General features: G+C 39.4%; 1 protein-coding gene across 1 annotated transcript in view; it reads left to right on the top strand.

Annotated features, from left to right (window-relative positions):
- LOC121314570 (reversion-inducing cysteine-rich protein with Kazal motifs-like) overlaps positions 1-15,665 on the top strand; it is a 43,093-nt gene that overhangs the window by 13,496 nt on the left and 13,932 nt on the right. The window contains exons 9-12 of the mRNA XM_041247984.1: positions 3,065-3,253; positions 4,856-4,978; positions 7,207-7,378; positions 7,959-8,154. Of these exons, the coding sequence (XP_041103918.1) occupies positions 3,065-3,253; positions 4,856-4,978; positions 7,207-7,378; positions 7,959-8,154 (680 nt within the window). The remainder of the gene's footprint in view (positions 1-3,064; positions 3,254-4,855; positions 4,979-7,206; positions 7,379-7,958; positions 8,155-15,665) is intronic.

The raw sequence follows: 15,665 nt of genomic DNA, 5'->3' as shown, positions 1-15,665 counted from the left end.
GTCTCTTGCAGACTTCAGCAGGTTTTCCTCCAGGATTTCTCTGTACTTTGCTGCATCCATTTTTCCCTCTATCTTCACCAGCTTTCCAGGCCCTGATGCAGAGAAGGATCATAGCATGATGCTGCCACCACCATGCTTCACGGTAGGGATGGTGTTCTCAGTATAATGTGTGGTAATAGGCTTGTGCCAAACATAGCGCTTAGCTTTGAGGCCAAAAAGCTCTATTTTTGTCTCGTTAGACCATAGAATCTTCTTCCACTTGGTCTCAGAGTCGCCCACATGCTTTCTGGCAAACTCTAGCCAAGATTTGATGGGAATTTTTTTTTTTTTTCCCAACAATGGTTTTCTTTTTGCCTCTCACCCATAAAGGCCAGTTTTGTGAAGCACCTGGGCTATTGTTGCTGTATGTACAGTGTCTCCCAGCTCAGCCATGGAAGACTGTAACTCCTTTAAAGTTGCCATAGGCCTCTTGGTGGCCTCCCTGGCTAGTGCCCTTCTCGCCCGGGTACTCAGTTTTTGAGGACGGCCTGCTCTAGACAGATTCACAGTTATGCCATATTCTCTCCATTTCTTAACAATGGACTTCACTGTGCTCCGGGGGATATTCAGTGCCTTGGAAATGTTCTAATATCCTACCCCTGATTGGTGCTTTTGAAGAACATTATTCCGGATTTGCTTTAATGTTCCTTTGTCTTCATGATTATACTCTTGAAGATGAGGAGTTACAGAACCCTGCTCCTTGGTCAAATTCCAATACAGGCCAAAATTCTGGGCTAGATCGATCCCAAACTACACAAATACATAGGAACTGAAAATCTCTGTTCTGATATCTTTAAAATATCAATAAATAAAATGTTTTTACTAAAACGTTTCAGTAATTTGTCAAAATAATAATGTCATGATCTCAAAAAATTATTTATTCAAAAACAAACAAATAACATGACACATACAGCGATAAAATAGATTTTACAATAAATCACAATATTCTGATATCTTGATAAATGGTCACCTGGAACTGATATAACAGAAAATATTGTATTTACAGATCTCATTAAACTCAAGTAATAATTACACTGACTTATACATAAACAATAAGTTGTAATATCTGTGACTATACTAACCAAAATGTAAAACTTGAGTTAATTGATTATGACTGGAGGCTGTTTCAATAGTGTGTCACAATACATGGTTTGCTTTACAAAATGCTGTGATTATTACAGTAAGGGACAAGTCACAATTTTCAATATTAATTGAAGTGTGCATAGTGTACTGTGGCAAGCTGGCTGGCGATAGACACGAGAGGCAGTACTGGGGTATGAAAAAGCGCTGCTCGCGCCGTTCTTTATATTTAATCAATAAAAACTTAAAACAAAAAAACACACTGTTTATTACATTCCACATAAGTTATACTACAGCAGCTTGCCCTCTACTTACCTGAAATACCGTTATGATGATACATTCCAGAAATCCTACAATCCAAGCAGTATAAAAAGCTGTATCATATGTGAACCGATTGCAACCCTCCACGGTTCATTGCCCCTTTAAAAACAGACCCAGACACATAGAATTGCAGTTTAAAGCGCTTGCGTGCTATTTTTATTTTAGACAAAACACAAAATAACAAACACCTAGCTCTACAAGAGTACTAACTACGCATAAACAGGAACCTAACTAAAACAGCACAGCTAAGCGGTTTACCTGTAATACCAAAATACATACACATAAAAATGGCTTTTTTTACACACTATCTTTAGTTACGGTTGAATTCACCAACAACTGGGCTCTAAACACATCAGCAGCCCTGAACAAACTGGCTGTCTTTCTTAAATACCCAGCACCTGGCTTTAATTTACAATGATAGCCAGGTGCAGGGGATAATTAACAGTAAAACAATTAACACAAATATCATTAATTAAACCCTTAAACAAACCCAAATGTGCACCCGCCCTTGTTTTTTTTTCTTCTAGTAGGGAGGAAATTAACCCTCTCCCTGCTCACACATCCTCCCCTATGTCTTTACAAGACACCGGACATTTAACGGCCATCTCCCTTCATCCTTAAACGACCACCCACACTCAAGTCCACAAATATCAATTTTCACCCTCTTCCATGGGCGGGCTTGAGGGTGACTTATCCAGGGTGACCACAGCGCAGGCCGATGACCGGGAGCCAGGACTGGCAGGCAGAGGTGTGCGACTATGGACCTGTGCAGCGACTTCTGGGATAACAGGTGGAGCGAAACAATATGCAAGGGGAGCAGATCAGCCAGCAGGGGGAACTCAAGTGACGTCTGCCTCTTGTGCAGCGACGTTTGGGATTCAAGGGGGAGTGGAGCAAGGGACCAGGCAAGCGACTGCCTGGCTGTGCTGCGAGCTGGGAGCTAGGTTAAGCTGAGGGAGGTCTGGTCATTCCGGCCCAGTGTCCACACTGCTGGGACATGGGACCTCCCTCGGCAATGCCTGACTGGCTTGCAGCTGCAGCACTCACGCAGAGCGCCTTTACTGGATGCACCACTTGGGAGCCAGCAGTGTTTTTATTGATCTTATCGATCAATTCTCTTAAATCTATATCCATGTCTGGGCCTCTAGGGGCGCCCCCACACGCTGCTACCAAATGTGAACCGATTGCAACTCTCCACGGTTCATTGCCCCTTTAAAGTCCTCATATTACAACTGACCAAAAAAAAGGCCCCCAGACCCAGACTCCAGCATCTCTGTTTGGAAGAGCAGTCTGGCTATGGGGGTGTGGTATTGAACATGATTAAAACAAACAACATTTTTAAAGCTGTATTTATGGTCTTTATTTGTAATGGTAAGTGAAATAGCAACTAAAGTCTCTTGAAGTACTGTACTTATTTAGTGTGATCATTGTATGTGAATAATGTACTAGCAGTATAAAAATATCTTTTAAATTGGAAAAATGGAGGGAACTGTCGTTACATTGCTAGCGCTAAGTATGTAGGACTTAAAATGAAGAGAGCGGGAATCCTGCAAATCCTCTGAAATGCACATTTAGATTGAGCAATTGCTTATGTCTCACTTTCTATCTTTTTTAAATTGTGTAGGTTGTAAAATGGGAGAAGCCTCAGAATTCCTTGTCCACCAAGAAGCCCTTATTCAGGTTCCATTATCTAAAGGGGAGGTTGGCTGCTATAAAGTTTGCACTTGTGGTCAGAGTGGTCGTCTAGAAAACTGCGTTGAAATGCCTTGTGTTGACATGCAGAAATCATGCATTGTTGGAGGCCAAAGAAAAGGTATTCCCTAATATCAGAGATAATTGAGACTGCTTTTTTATTAATCATGTATTTCTGAATCAGTGAGACAGCTTGGCATGATGAAAGCGTTGACAGACATTTACCAGAACTTTAGGACATTCTGCCATTAGTATCAGGGAGATTTTATTTTGAATGCACTGAAAATGAACTTTATATTCTGTAGACGTCCCACTTCCCCAGCAGACAACGTTGCCACATCAGACTGAATGGGCACCCTGGAGGACCCTGTACAAATACACCATCTTTATTGAATTATTTATTTTTGGCACTTGGCACAAAAACATACAGGAAAACCATTAAAAATGTAATTTAATACTAAGATGCGTGTTTCTGGATTTATGTCTAGAGTTTACAGGACATTGCACAAATACGCTTCCAAAGTTGATACAAATGATTATTACACAGCTAGAGGTTGTACAAAAAATATTTCTTCACTTGAAAACTGTAAACTTGTTGAAACAAAACCACTATGAGAATAAATAGGCTACCCTTCATTATAACTTATGTTCTGTGTTGCTAATCAAAGTACAACCCACACTAAATTAAAATACTCTATTACATTTAGTAGAGCTAAGAATAAGACGATAAAAAGTTGTATTACTGTAGCCAGCGCTCCAGATAAGCTGTTTACTGGGTGTTTTGCACAGTGAAAAAATATGTATTATGCATTATACTTAGATTTATGGCATGCATGGCAATTTTAATCAAGCTTCTGTACTTCTTTGGTTCCCACCGTCGCAACACTTTAATACACCTACCTCATTAGAGCCTTGCTACCCGACCGGAGCCCGACAGGACCCAACAATAAGTGTCGGGTTCAGGTAGGGTGTATTTTGTATATTATATATACAACCACCCCTTGTTATATCGCCCCACACTATACTGCAGATTCGGATATATCGCGGTCCTGGAGTTGGCTCCCCATTTTTACTAACTGCGTAAGCCTTAGCTGCAATATACAGTGCGTAATCATTATTTACGAAATCTTGTTTGTCTTGTTACTTGTTAAAAACTGTAACTTTACTGCTGTACTACTTGCAAATATTGTCAAATGGAAGGGCAAACTCTGGCGTGAAAGCAAGCTGCATTGGAAGCATGTCTTGGGTTCAGTTCCCACACAGGGTTTATATTGTAAACTTAGCAACACATAACTTTAATTTGCAAATGATGTGACTAATGTATGTTTGGAGCAAACCTCTACCATAATAGTCATACTAGTGCAGTGGAAGGAATCTTTAGGGTCAGCACTCATAATTCACAAACCCAGATTTATCTAATAGTAAAAATAAGCTCCAGACCACAAGCCCATTAGAAAGTCAACAGGTTAATATACAATTTCCAAATCAACTTAAAAATGATCAATCCTGATACCAACTAAAAAGATTGTGGATAGAAAACAATATTGATATATTTGACCTCTTATGAAAACAAACCCACCTAATGAACAGTGCCTGGTCTGGAAATGATGCCCTATATTTGTAGTAATTATTTGTTTTCCAGCAGTCAGCTGCAGTTGATTGATATGAAATTGTGTTTTGTCTCGACATGACCATCCTATTAATTACGGATTTCGTGCTTCAGGTCATGGGATGTCCTTTCAAGTCGACTGTAATGTCTGCTCGTGTTTCGCGGGCAAACTAATCTGCTCTAGCCGCCAGTGCCTGAATGAACACAGCTCCGATGAAGATAGGCGGATGTTTACAGGTATAGAGAATTTGTTTTTTGTTTTTTTTTTGTTTGACTTTTAAGTGTTCTGTTTATGTTTAAAGGTGTAATGATTTCCAGTATTCTTTACATGTTTAAGAAAATTGCTTCAAAATACAATCCTCTTTTTAAAAAATGTGTTAGCTCTAACAGAGCTTGAAGGCAATCTTTTCACTTCTAGTAGCAAGTAATTGCCTGTTTTGCTCGCATAGACATATGGGGATAGATTCTCAAAACTATTTTCCTCCAATTTTTTGTGAACAAAAGAAAAAACACCAAGTAAATGCCAAAAACGAAAAAAGAAACAACTTAATACTTCATTCAGGCACATGAATTAAAAATCTTAGTTGTTTATTTCTGGTTTGTTAACTTTATTGGATGCGCTTCTCCTTTCTAAAAAACAAATTGGAGTAAATAGCTTTGAGAATTTAGCCTATAGAGGCTAATTCATTTGCTCTAAACAGTGGTAAATACCTCCACTAATATTAAATAAGGACCAAACCTGTAATTTCACTTGCTTTTAAAGACAAATATACACTTCAGGGAGACACAGAATGTTAGAGATTCTTCTTCTAATGTTTTAAACAATGGCTGTATTTAGATCAAAGGTTAGATTAATAGAATAGACCCCTGTCACAAAAACGGCTGTAGTGGGTGACGTCAGACCAGAAACAGGGACCAACACAGAAGAGATAGAGAGGTGGAATTTGGTGAGGCTGAGTGCGTGCTTGCGCTCAGCATTTAATAAATAAACAGACAGAAAATAAAAAGATTGTAACAAAAAAACATAGGACACGGCACTGATAGCCAAAACAAAGAGATGAAACAAAATGGATTAACACTTAAACAGTGGACTAACAGACAAACACAGTGAGTCAAAAACAGTTATTTACTTTACTTTTTAATTCTCTCCTCTCCACACCCGTTCTCCACTCACCGAACACACGACCCCGAGTGAGTAAAAACATGCTGCTTTTATGCAGCTGTACTGAGACTCGATTGCTAATCAATCATTCAACTGGAGTCTCGATACAACTGCACGTGAATTAATTAAGTGCAATTCCCCATGCTCACATATTACTACATTTTACTTGCACGTGAAGTTCTGCGCAATACTCGTGCCTAAATACAAATACACATTTTAAACCGCTCGTGTTACACAGACCCATTTATATCCCATGTACGAGTGACTATACACCAACATTAACACACTACATACATCACAAAACACAAATAAATAGCACAGAGGCGGGGCACTTTGCCACAACCCCATAACAGTTGCAAGCAGGATTCAAGGTTGTTGGAAGCTTGTGTGCATATAGCTAAAACAATTGAATGCACATGGCTAAATTCTGCAGGAATATAGTAGGGTCACAAAGGGAATATCGTAAGCCCCTTTCACATTGGCATGTTCTACCAGGATCGCGGGTCGTGTCATGCAGGTCAGCTGCATGATTTCACACTGTTTTTGAAAAAGCGGGGTTGACCTGGGTGACAAGCAAATAATCAATGCCTGGGAGCAGCTTGTTACAGATGTGTTCATCCAAGCTTCTCTGGATTGAATCGTTGGGCCAAATGTTGATTAGAGCAAATGTTTCTTCATCCCTGGTGCAATGTGGCTTGTGGTGTGTCTCAATTAACAAAAATATGGCTAAACAGAATAAACAGAAATGTTCCTTGTGGAAGTGAAACCTTCATGCAGGCGTGGCTGTTTGTTACTTTGTCGGATTAGGAATGGCCATTATGCATCTTCAGGTGGGTCGCTAATGACCTGGGGACGTGGTTTCACACTACGTGGGATTGTGACCCGGGTAGCCAGGAACACCAGTGTGAAACAGGCTTTAGTGAAAAAAGGTTTTCAAAATGTGGACACTTCAGCTTTAAAAAATGTTTTATGTGTGTACATCAGAAACTATTTGCTTCTAAAGGAAGTAAACTGCAAGGTATAACTTGCTATAATTGCATAAAATGTATTTTAACGAGATGCATTGCTTCCTGAAGAAAATGAAATGTCAGAAAAGAAGATAACCAGTACTTTATGTTTAATTCATAAGCTTAAAAATGTTTCCTTCTCAAATAAGGTTGTGGAGGTAGGTATTCAAACTATTATTACATAACTTCAAACATTCAAATACATTTTGACCAGTACAGAAAGGTATATTATTTCCTTTCTGTACTGTAGGTAAGCTAAACCACATGATTTTAATTATCATCTTTGGTTTTTTTAGGTCTGCCGTGTAACTGTGCTGACCAGTTTGTGCCAGTTTGTGCACATAATGGCCGCACTTACCCAAGTGCCTGCATTGCTCGTTGCGTTGGACTCCATGACAATCAGTTTGAATTTGGATCTTGTCTGTCTAAGGATCCCTGCTACCCCAAAAACTGTCCAAAAGGTCAAAGGTAACAAGTATGCTGATCTAGTCATTGATGATCCTTTCCCAGTTGTATCAGGAGGGGCGTTCTTGTACTTCTATGGTTTAATACATGTAGGTGGTGGATGTTCCAACTGCAACATTCATTTGATCTAAACGGAGGATCTGAATACTGCCGTTGTTTAAAATCTATATGGTGATTTACATATTTTTACAGAATTATACAAAAGAGACTTGCACATACTGTTTTATTTTTTATTTTTTTGGGGTGGGGGTGTTGGTACACAAAAGAGACTTATTTTAATATTTAAATGATTCCTGCGTTTAGATCAATTGAGCGGACAGTGATATTTAAAATTCTGCCTCTGTGCAAAAACAAATACATTGAATTAAGCAATGCCATCATTTTCAGTTTTAAAATGCTATATGGTTCGTCTTTATCATTTTTAATAATACACCAGAGAAAAAGTGTTTCTGCTTTTGCTGTTTCTTTTGGATATAAATATCTAAACAGGCCAAAAGGAATTGCTGTTTACAATTAAAACTAAATTTCCCCATTCCCATCTACAAAAATGCATCAATGACGCCTTTTTTATTTTGGTTTTCAGATGCATACCAAAACGGAAAGTTTGCCTTACAAGTATTAATGATTATGTATGCAACCAGTATAAATGTGTATCCAAGCCTACAAACTGTGAAAAGGTTGCAGAGGATCCTGTCTGTGACACAGACAATGTTGAGCACCCCAATCTCTGTGAGCTTTACCAAAGAGGGAAAGTGCTTGCCTATACTGGACAGTGCCAGGTAGGGATAGATGCATTCTATGGTATAAGTATGGGTAAATATCGTAAAGGGGTCGTGTCAAAATAATATTGTATGATTATTTTATTTCTTCAGATCTTATGGCAAAGAAGAATTAGAATGAGCTTTATTCTCTTTTTTTTGTCTACACTTTCAGGATAGATAGTTTTCTTCTTTTCTTCAGTTTTCTTCGGAGAACTGCTTTTAGATTTCTAGATCATCGACCCCTATAAAAAGTGATAAAATTTATCCTTCAAGGCAATATTTAAGTACAAATCCGTAATGATTTTTTAAACAAAATGAGTGTTATCTTAAAAGTATAACTAATAAAGAGTTACCAGCTGACATAGCTCTTTATGAAAGCATTTTTATTTAGAGAGCTATGCAATGGCTATCCTGGGATTCCTATGATATGAGTAGGCTTGTACCTGACACCTTCAAGCACTGTTATTGTGTTTGTTTTACTGATAATATTTTAAAAGAAAACACAGATTTACCTTGTTTAACATTGACTACTGGACTACAAACCTGATGTATATATATATATATATATATATATATATATATATATATATATACACACACACACACACACACACACACACACACACACACACACACACACACACACACCACACACACACACACACACACACACACACACATATATATATATATATATATATATATATATATATATATATATATATATATATATATATATAATGTGTGTATAAAGCCATGGGACACTTTTAAATAAGCACCCACATTATGAGTACTCAGTAAAAGTTTTGTGCTTGCTCATACCTGTTTAACAAAGAGGACAAGTATTTCCAGGTCTGCATCTCTGAAAATCTGACTCCCAATACAAACAAACACAAAGGTTCTTAGCCATAACCCCTCACAATTCAGTCTCCAGTCACCTCAGGCAAAGTGGAGGCATTATAGCAGAAATGTTCAACCAGATTTGAACCCCTTCAATGGCTAAAACCATACTGTTCTACAAGTTTAAGCAAATGTGATTAATAAACAATTTCAGGTCTTATGTTGCTAAATATACACTATGGATGTAGATTGTACCTACAACAAGTTGCTGTTCTCTTTCAATTTTGAAATGTAACCACTACTGTATGGGTATTTACCTCCTAAAGACCCAAAACCTGAATATTGTATAACAAGGCTGCTCAGCAATCCTGTGACACAGTCATGGCCCGCCCCCAAGGGCACAAAAGGAGTGTGCTCACAGATCTCACAAAACACAAAATGTATGTGCTATTAGATTAACGCTGTAAAACTTGTGCCCCACCTGTAGCCAAGGGCTTGAGTTGCTCCTTCCCAGAGATCCAGCAACATTAGTCAGATGACTCTCACCCCAGGCTACATAGCTCCGGCTATTTTATTTTATTTTTACTTTTAACTCAAATACGAGACATTTGATATTATTTCAGTAAGTGTTTTATTACTGTTTCTTGTGGTGAAAAAATTTTCTGTTTTTTACAGACTATGCCTAAGCCTGTCTGCAACATGGTGCTCATCACATGTCCAGCAAGAGCAGCTGCTGGGCTCAGCAGCACTGGCAGGACCAAGATACCAGCTTCGGTTGCAGTTGCTTGCAATCTCAGCCCCAGTATCTTGATGGCGTTTTGGTGACGGCTTTAGCATCACCATTACGAAGGCTGTTAGTACCCAATCTAACAAGCAGGCTTCCCTCAGTCTCTTGTGTGGTACTGACTGAGTGGTTGTGCCAGTGGCTTGCACAAGTGGGCATTGGTGTACATTACCACTGGCGGTGACTGCGAATCGGTGGACCCGCATCAACCCGGTGCTAAAGTCACCGCACCGGTATTGAACCGACCTGGTTCGTCCCTTACTCCTGCTCAGCGCACTTCCACATCACCCTCTGTTAGAGAGGTGGCTGCGTTCTCACCCCATGGCTCTGTGTCAAGCGATCGGCAGACTCGGAGCAAATGGAAAAGCTCCGGACAGCTGTTTCTCACCAATGAACTGTTCTCACGGAATTACTGCAGAAACGTTTGGCGCCGTCTGTCCATCGTTGCCTCTGAGGAGGTGGGCGCACAGTTCCTGTCTGAGGACGTGGAGTCTGACAGCGCATCCCCTGCGGTTAAGCTGTCACTATCAGCAAAACTTCTGCTGCTGATCAAGAGGGCTACTGTGATTTTGCAAGTGCCCTGGACTACAGAAGGCAAAACAAGGCAGTTGATTTTTGATTGCGCCATCGGGAAATTGAATCTTGTTTCAATTTCAGCCAGCACTGTTTCAAGCAAGGGTTTGAAAAAAGTCTGCTCAAACTTACTCCTAGGGTCAGGGTACAGTGCTGCAGCAGCAGCTTTGCGGCAAAAAGCTTCTTGGCAGTTTTGGTCTGAGCACTTTCTTGCTCTTTTGCGGACCCTCTGAACAGTATATTCAGTTGGAATATCTAGCTCTTTGCAAACTTGTGCAGCTTGGGTTTCAGACTTTACAAGTCCATAGAGAGAGAGTAAGCTTGAAAATCTGAAATAACAGTTTGAACCAAAGGAATCACACTGGCAATGTCAGCATGTCAATTTGTGACAAGATTTCATGCCAGATTGTTAAAGATAAATTGTGGAAATTTGAGAATTCAGAGAATTCTGATACGGCATTGTTGTGCAAAAGCTGCTCGAAAGCTTCATCAAGCTGTGGAAACTGTAACACAATTGCTCTAACTGAATCAAGACGCGCATCTCATAGTGCCTCTTCAGTGTTCATAGCACCCCTTCAAGTTTTGTGAAATGCTGCTTCACAACTTCCCAGCATTTCGTAGATGTAGCAAAGAACATATAAATTCTCTGCAAAAGTCCAAAGAATGACTTTGCCTCAGTGGAGCTTGCAGCGACATGCACAGTTACAAGATTCCATGTGTTTGGAGAGCAAGGAACAAAAAAAGCCAATGGTTTTTTTTTCAGCAACTGTAACTTGGACTCCGTTGTACTTGCCTTTAATATTAGCACCATTGTCATAACGTTGGTCACGGAGACTACAGATCGACATCCCAAAACTACTGAGGTATTCTAACATAACACTAGCAAGCCCTTTCCCAGTTGTGTCCGTGACATGCAAAAATTCCAGAAAACTTCCATTAATTTTGACTCCTTTGTTAGTTTCGTCAATGTAATGAAGCACTAGCGAAAGCTGTTCCTGTTTAGAAATGTCTGGTGTACAGTCCACAATCATGCTTAAATACGTTGCTTTCTTCACTTTTTCAGTTATACTGTTCAGCACCTCATCAGCCAAAAGACGTAGAAACTTGTTTTGCAAAATGCTGTTGTGCTCTGTAAAAACACTGTCAGAGGATCTGTGAAAGGGCAGATTGTTTTTCGCTACCCATCTTATTACTTCTAACAATCGATTCAGAACTTGATGCCACCTTTCCTTTTCTGACCGTTAAGTTTTTGACCATTTCTTTATCGATCGTCACGTTTGTCTTAAGAACCCACAGGATTCCTCATTAAGGTTATCATCCAACCAGATTACACCTGGTCTAAATTTGGACTGACAAAGGAAGGTGACTAACTGCTTCAGAACTAACAGAAAGAAAATTGTTATTGAGACGGACTGACAAAGAGGCAGAAAAATATAACGAAAAAACGCTTTTCGTTAAAAATAAATGGTGTATTTGTAACATTTTATTATTAAATCAATAGGAGTTTATCCTCAGATGGGCCCCTCATAACGTTAAACGGCCCCGGGCAACTGCACTGTTGCCAGACGATGCCCACACTGCTATGTCTGCTATGGTGTGAAGTCCAATGGTTTAGCTTGTCTAAGCCCGACGGATGGACCAAATGGAGAGGGGAAGTGGTCAGGGCTGCCGGGTATTAGTGGTACAGTTTGAAATTTCAGAAAAACTAACTGCCCCGTAAACAGGGGCATGGTAAACTTATGGGCTTCACATGGGCTTTATTCCAGGGTGCATCTGTCAAGGACATTTGCAATGCAGCAGTGTGGGCTACTCCTCATACCTTTACTAGGTTCTACAGACTTAATGTCGTGGATCCTCAAAACCTTGGTTTTGGAACTAGAGTGTTAAGGGCAACTTCCCAGTTGACCCTTACAACACAGGCATAGAGGTGAGTTTCTCCTTCAATTTTTTAGCCCTAGCTACTTGTTACTGGGGTTCTGTATGGTAAAGCACAGGGCAGCCTCTTGGCTTAGCCTTGTAGCATTCCAGTCATTCTGCAATCTTGCCCTTGCGATGGCTTTGGTACACTCACCCATTCGGTAATGGTTACATTTCATACTTGAAAGGGAATGTTAGGTTATTATCATAACCCTGGTTCCCTGAAATAGAAATGTAACCATTAACCTTCAAGGTTCGCTGTGTCCATGATTGCAGCAGGATTGAAGGAAAAATGACACTGAGATCTGTGAGTTCGCGGTATTTTTCGTACCATGGGGTGAACCCACTTGGTACTGTGTCAGTATCTGAGGAACTCTCCTTGAGCAGTTTTGGTATAAGATATTCAGGTTCAGGTCAAAAGGTTTCCATACTCTAGAATTTACAACTTGAGTTAGTTTGGCGGGATACTGTTGACAAACCTTCACATGGCCATTGGCACATTTAAAAAAATATATATATATACAGTACCCAGTCAAAAGTTTGAGTACACTTGCTGGAAACTAGGTTTTTTTCATAATTGACAATGTTTTACGTCGTATACGTTTCTGTAAATACTTGAAAAAATGAAAACACATGTTACAATATACAAAACAAAACATAAGGAGTATCAAAGCAATGTTCAAGAAAATTGAAAATTGTCTCTAAATCTTGGATTCCTCAAAATAGCCACCCTTTGCCTTAATAACAGCCTCACAAACACGAGGCATTTGGTTAACAAGTTTCAGCAGGAAATCACCCGACATGTCTTCCCAGCTCTTCTGCAGCAATTCCCAGAGATGTAGGGCACTTCCTGCGTGCAGTACTTTACACTTTTCTCTATTAAATGTCATTTGCCATGTGTCTGCCCAGTTCTGAATCTTAGATCATTTTGCCTTTGCTGCTGCAACAGTCCTCCTATTTTTGTGTCGTCTGCAAATTTAATAAGTTTGCTTACTATACCAGAATCTAAATCATTAATGTAGATTAGGGATAGCAGAGGACCTAATACTGATCCCTGTGGTACTCCACTGGTTACCACACTCATTTCTGTGGTTTCTCCTCTAATCAGTACTTTCTGTTTTCTACATGTTAACCACTCCCTAATCCATGTACATGTGTTTCCTTGAATCCCTACTGCGTTCAGTTTGAGAATTAATCTTTTGTGTGGGACTTTGTCAAAAGCTTTCTGGAAATCTAAATAAACCATGTCATATGCTTTGCAATTATCCATTACCGATGTTGCATCCTCAAAAAAATCAAGCAAGTTAGTTAGACACGATCTCCCTTTCCTAAAACCATGTTGACTGTCTCCCAGCACCCTGTTACCATATAGGTACTTTTCCATTTTGGATCTTATTATAGTTTCCATAAGTTTGCATATAATAGAAGTCAGGCTTACTGGTCTGTAGTTACCTGGTTCAGTTTTGTTTCCCTTTTTGTGGATCGGTATTACGTTTGCAATTTTCCAGTCTGTCGGTACCACCCCTGTGTCAAGAGACTGCTGCATGATCTTGGTTAGCGGTTTGTAAATAACTTCTTTCATTTCTTTGAGTACTATTGGGAGGATCTCATCCGGCCCAGGGGATTTGTTTATTTTAAGAGCTCCTAGTCCCTTTAACACTTCTGCCTCGGTTATGCTAAAGTTATTTAAAACTGGATAGGAACTGGATGACATGTGGGGCATGTTGTCAGTATCCTCCTTTGTAAAAACTTGTGAAAAGTAATCATTTAATATATTTGCTATTTTTTTTTCTTCATCTATGATTTTGCCATTTGTATCTCTTAAACATTTAATCTCCTCTTTGAATGTTCTCTTGCTGTTGTAATATTGGAAAAACATTTTGGAATTGGTTTTAGCTCCCTTAGCAATGTTCATTTCTATTTCTCTCTTGGCCTTTCTAACTTCCTTTTTGACTTGCGTTTGCAGTTCCGTGTACTCTTTCTGTGTACTTTCTTTTTGGTCCCTTTTTAACGCTCTGTAAAGTGCCTTTTTTCGCTGAATATTTTTTTAAATTGATCTATTAAACCATTTTGGCAATTTAGTTTTACATTTAGATTTGTCTACTTTAGGGATGTAATTGTTTTGCGCCTCTAGTACTACATTTTTGAAGAACAACCATCCTTTTTCTGTGGATGTTTTCTCTATTTTACTCCAATCTACTTCTGTTAGTCTCTGTTTCATACCTTCATAGTTTGCTTTTCTAAAATTGTAAACCTTAGCTTTAGTCATTACTTTTGGGGTTTTAAAAAGCACTTCAAATGAGACCATGTTGTGGTCTGAGTTTGCTAGTGGTTCTCTGACCTCTGTTTTAGTTATTCTGTCTTCGTTATTTGAAAAGACTAAATCAAGGCATGCCTCCCCTCTAGTCGGTGCCTTGACAAATTGTGTTAGGAAGCAGTCATTTGTCATTTCCACCATTTCAATTTCATCCTTCGTGCTACCCACCGGGTTTTCCCATTTTATATGGGGGAAGTTGAAATCCCCCATTAGTATGGCTTCTCCTTTGCTACACGCATTTCTAATGTCATTGTATAACAGATTATTTTGCTCACCATCTGAATCTGGCGGTCTATAGCATGCTCCTATTATTATGCCTTTTGAATTTTTGTCTGTTATTCTGACCCATATTGATTCGGTTTTATTTTCTTTGTCCAGGTTTAACACCTGGGCTTCAAGACTGTTTCTTATGTATAGCGCTACCCCTCCTCCTCTTCTGTCCTGCCTGTCTTTCCTATACAGTGTATACCCACAAATATTATATTCGTCCCCATCACTCTCAGACAACCAAGTTTCTGTAACACCTATCACATCATAGTTACCTGTTAGTGCAGTAGCTTCAAGTTCTAAAATTTTGTTTCTGATACTTCTAGCATTTAGATAAATACATTTAATGGTTGTCTTACCTGAGTTGTTGTTCTTGTTTTGATGCGGTCTCCCTTCTGTTTTTTTGTTGATTTCTCCCCCCTTCCTTTCTAGTTTAAATGCTTCTGAACCTGCTCGAGGATCTTTTCTCCAAGTAGACTGGTTCCCTTTTTATTTAAGTGCAGTCCGTCCTGTCTATGCAGATAGTCCTCGTTGTAGAATGTGATCCAATGATCAAGATAGGTGAAGCCTTCCCGTGTGCACCACGTCTTCAGCTATGCGTTTAGATTAATTATTTCCAGCTGTCCATATGGTCCTTTGCAAGGTGCCGGTAGTATACCAGAAAATACCACAGTTTTGGTCTTGTCTTTTAATTTCCTTCCTAGCTCTCTGAATTTGTTTTGCAGGGATTTTGGTCTGTCTCTTCCAATGTTGTTTGTACCGATGTGGACGACTACTACCTGGTCGTCTCCTGTTCGTTGTAGGAGCCTGTCCACATTCTCAGTGATGTGC

This window comes from Polyodon spathula, chromosome 4 (assembly GCF_017654505.1).
Source record: "Polyodon spathula isolate WHYD16114869_AA chromosome 4, ASM1765450v1, whole genome shotgun sequence".
In the NCBI taxonomy this organism is placed as follows: domain Eukaryota; kingdom Metazoa; phylum Chordata; class Actinopteri; order Acipenseriformes; family Polyodontidae; genus Polyodon; species Polyodon spathula.
The sequence above is the reverse complement of the archived record's forward strand: the minus strand, read 5'-3'. Positions and strand labels throughout refer to the sequence as shown.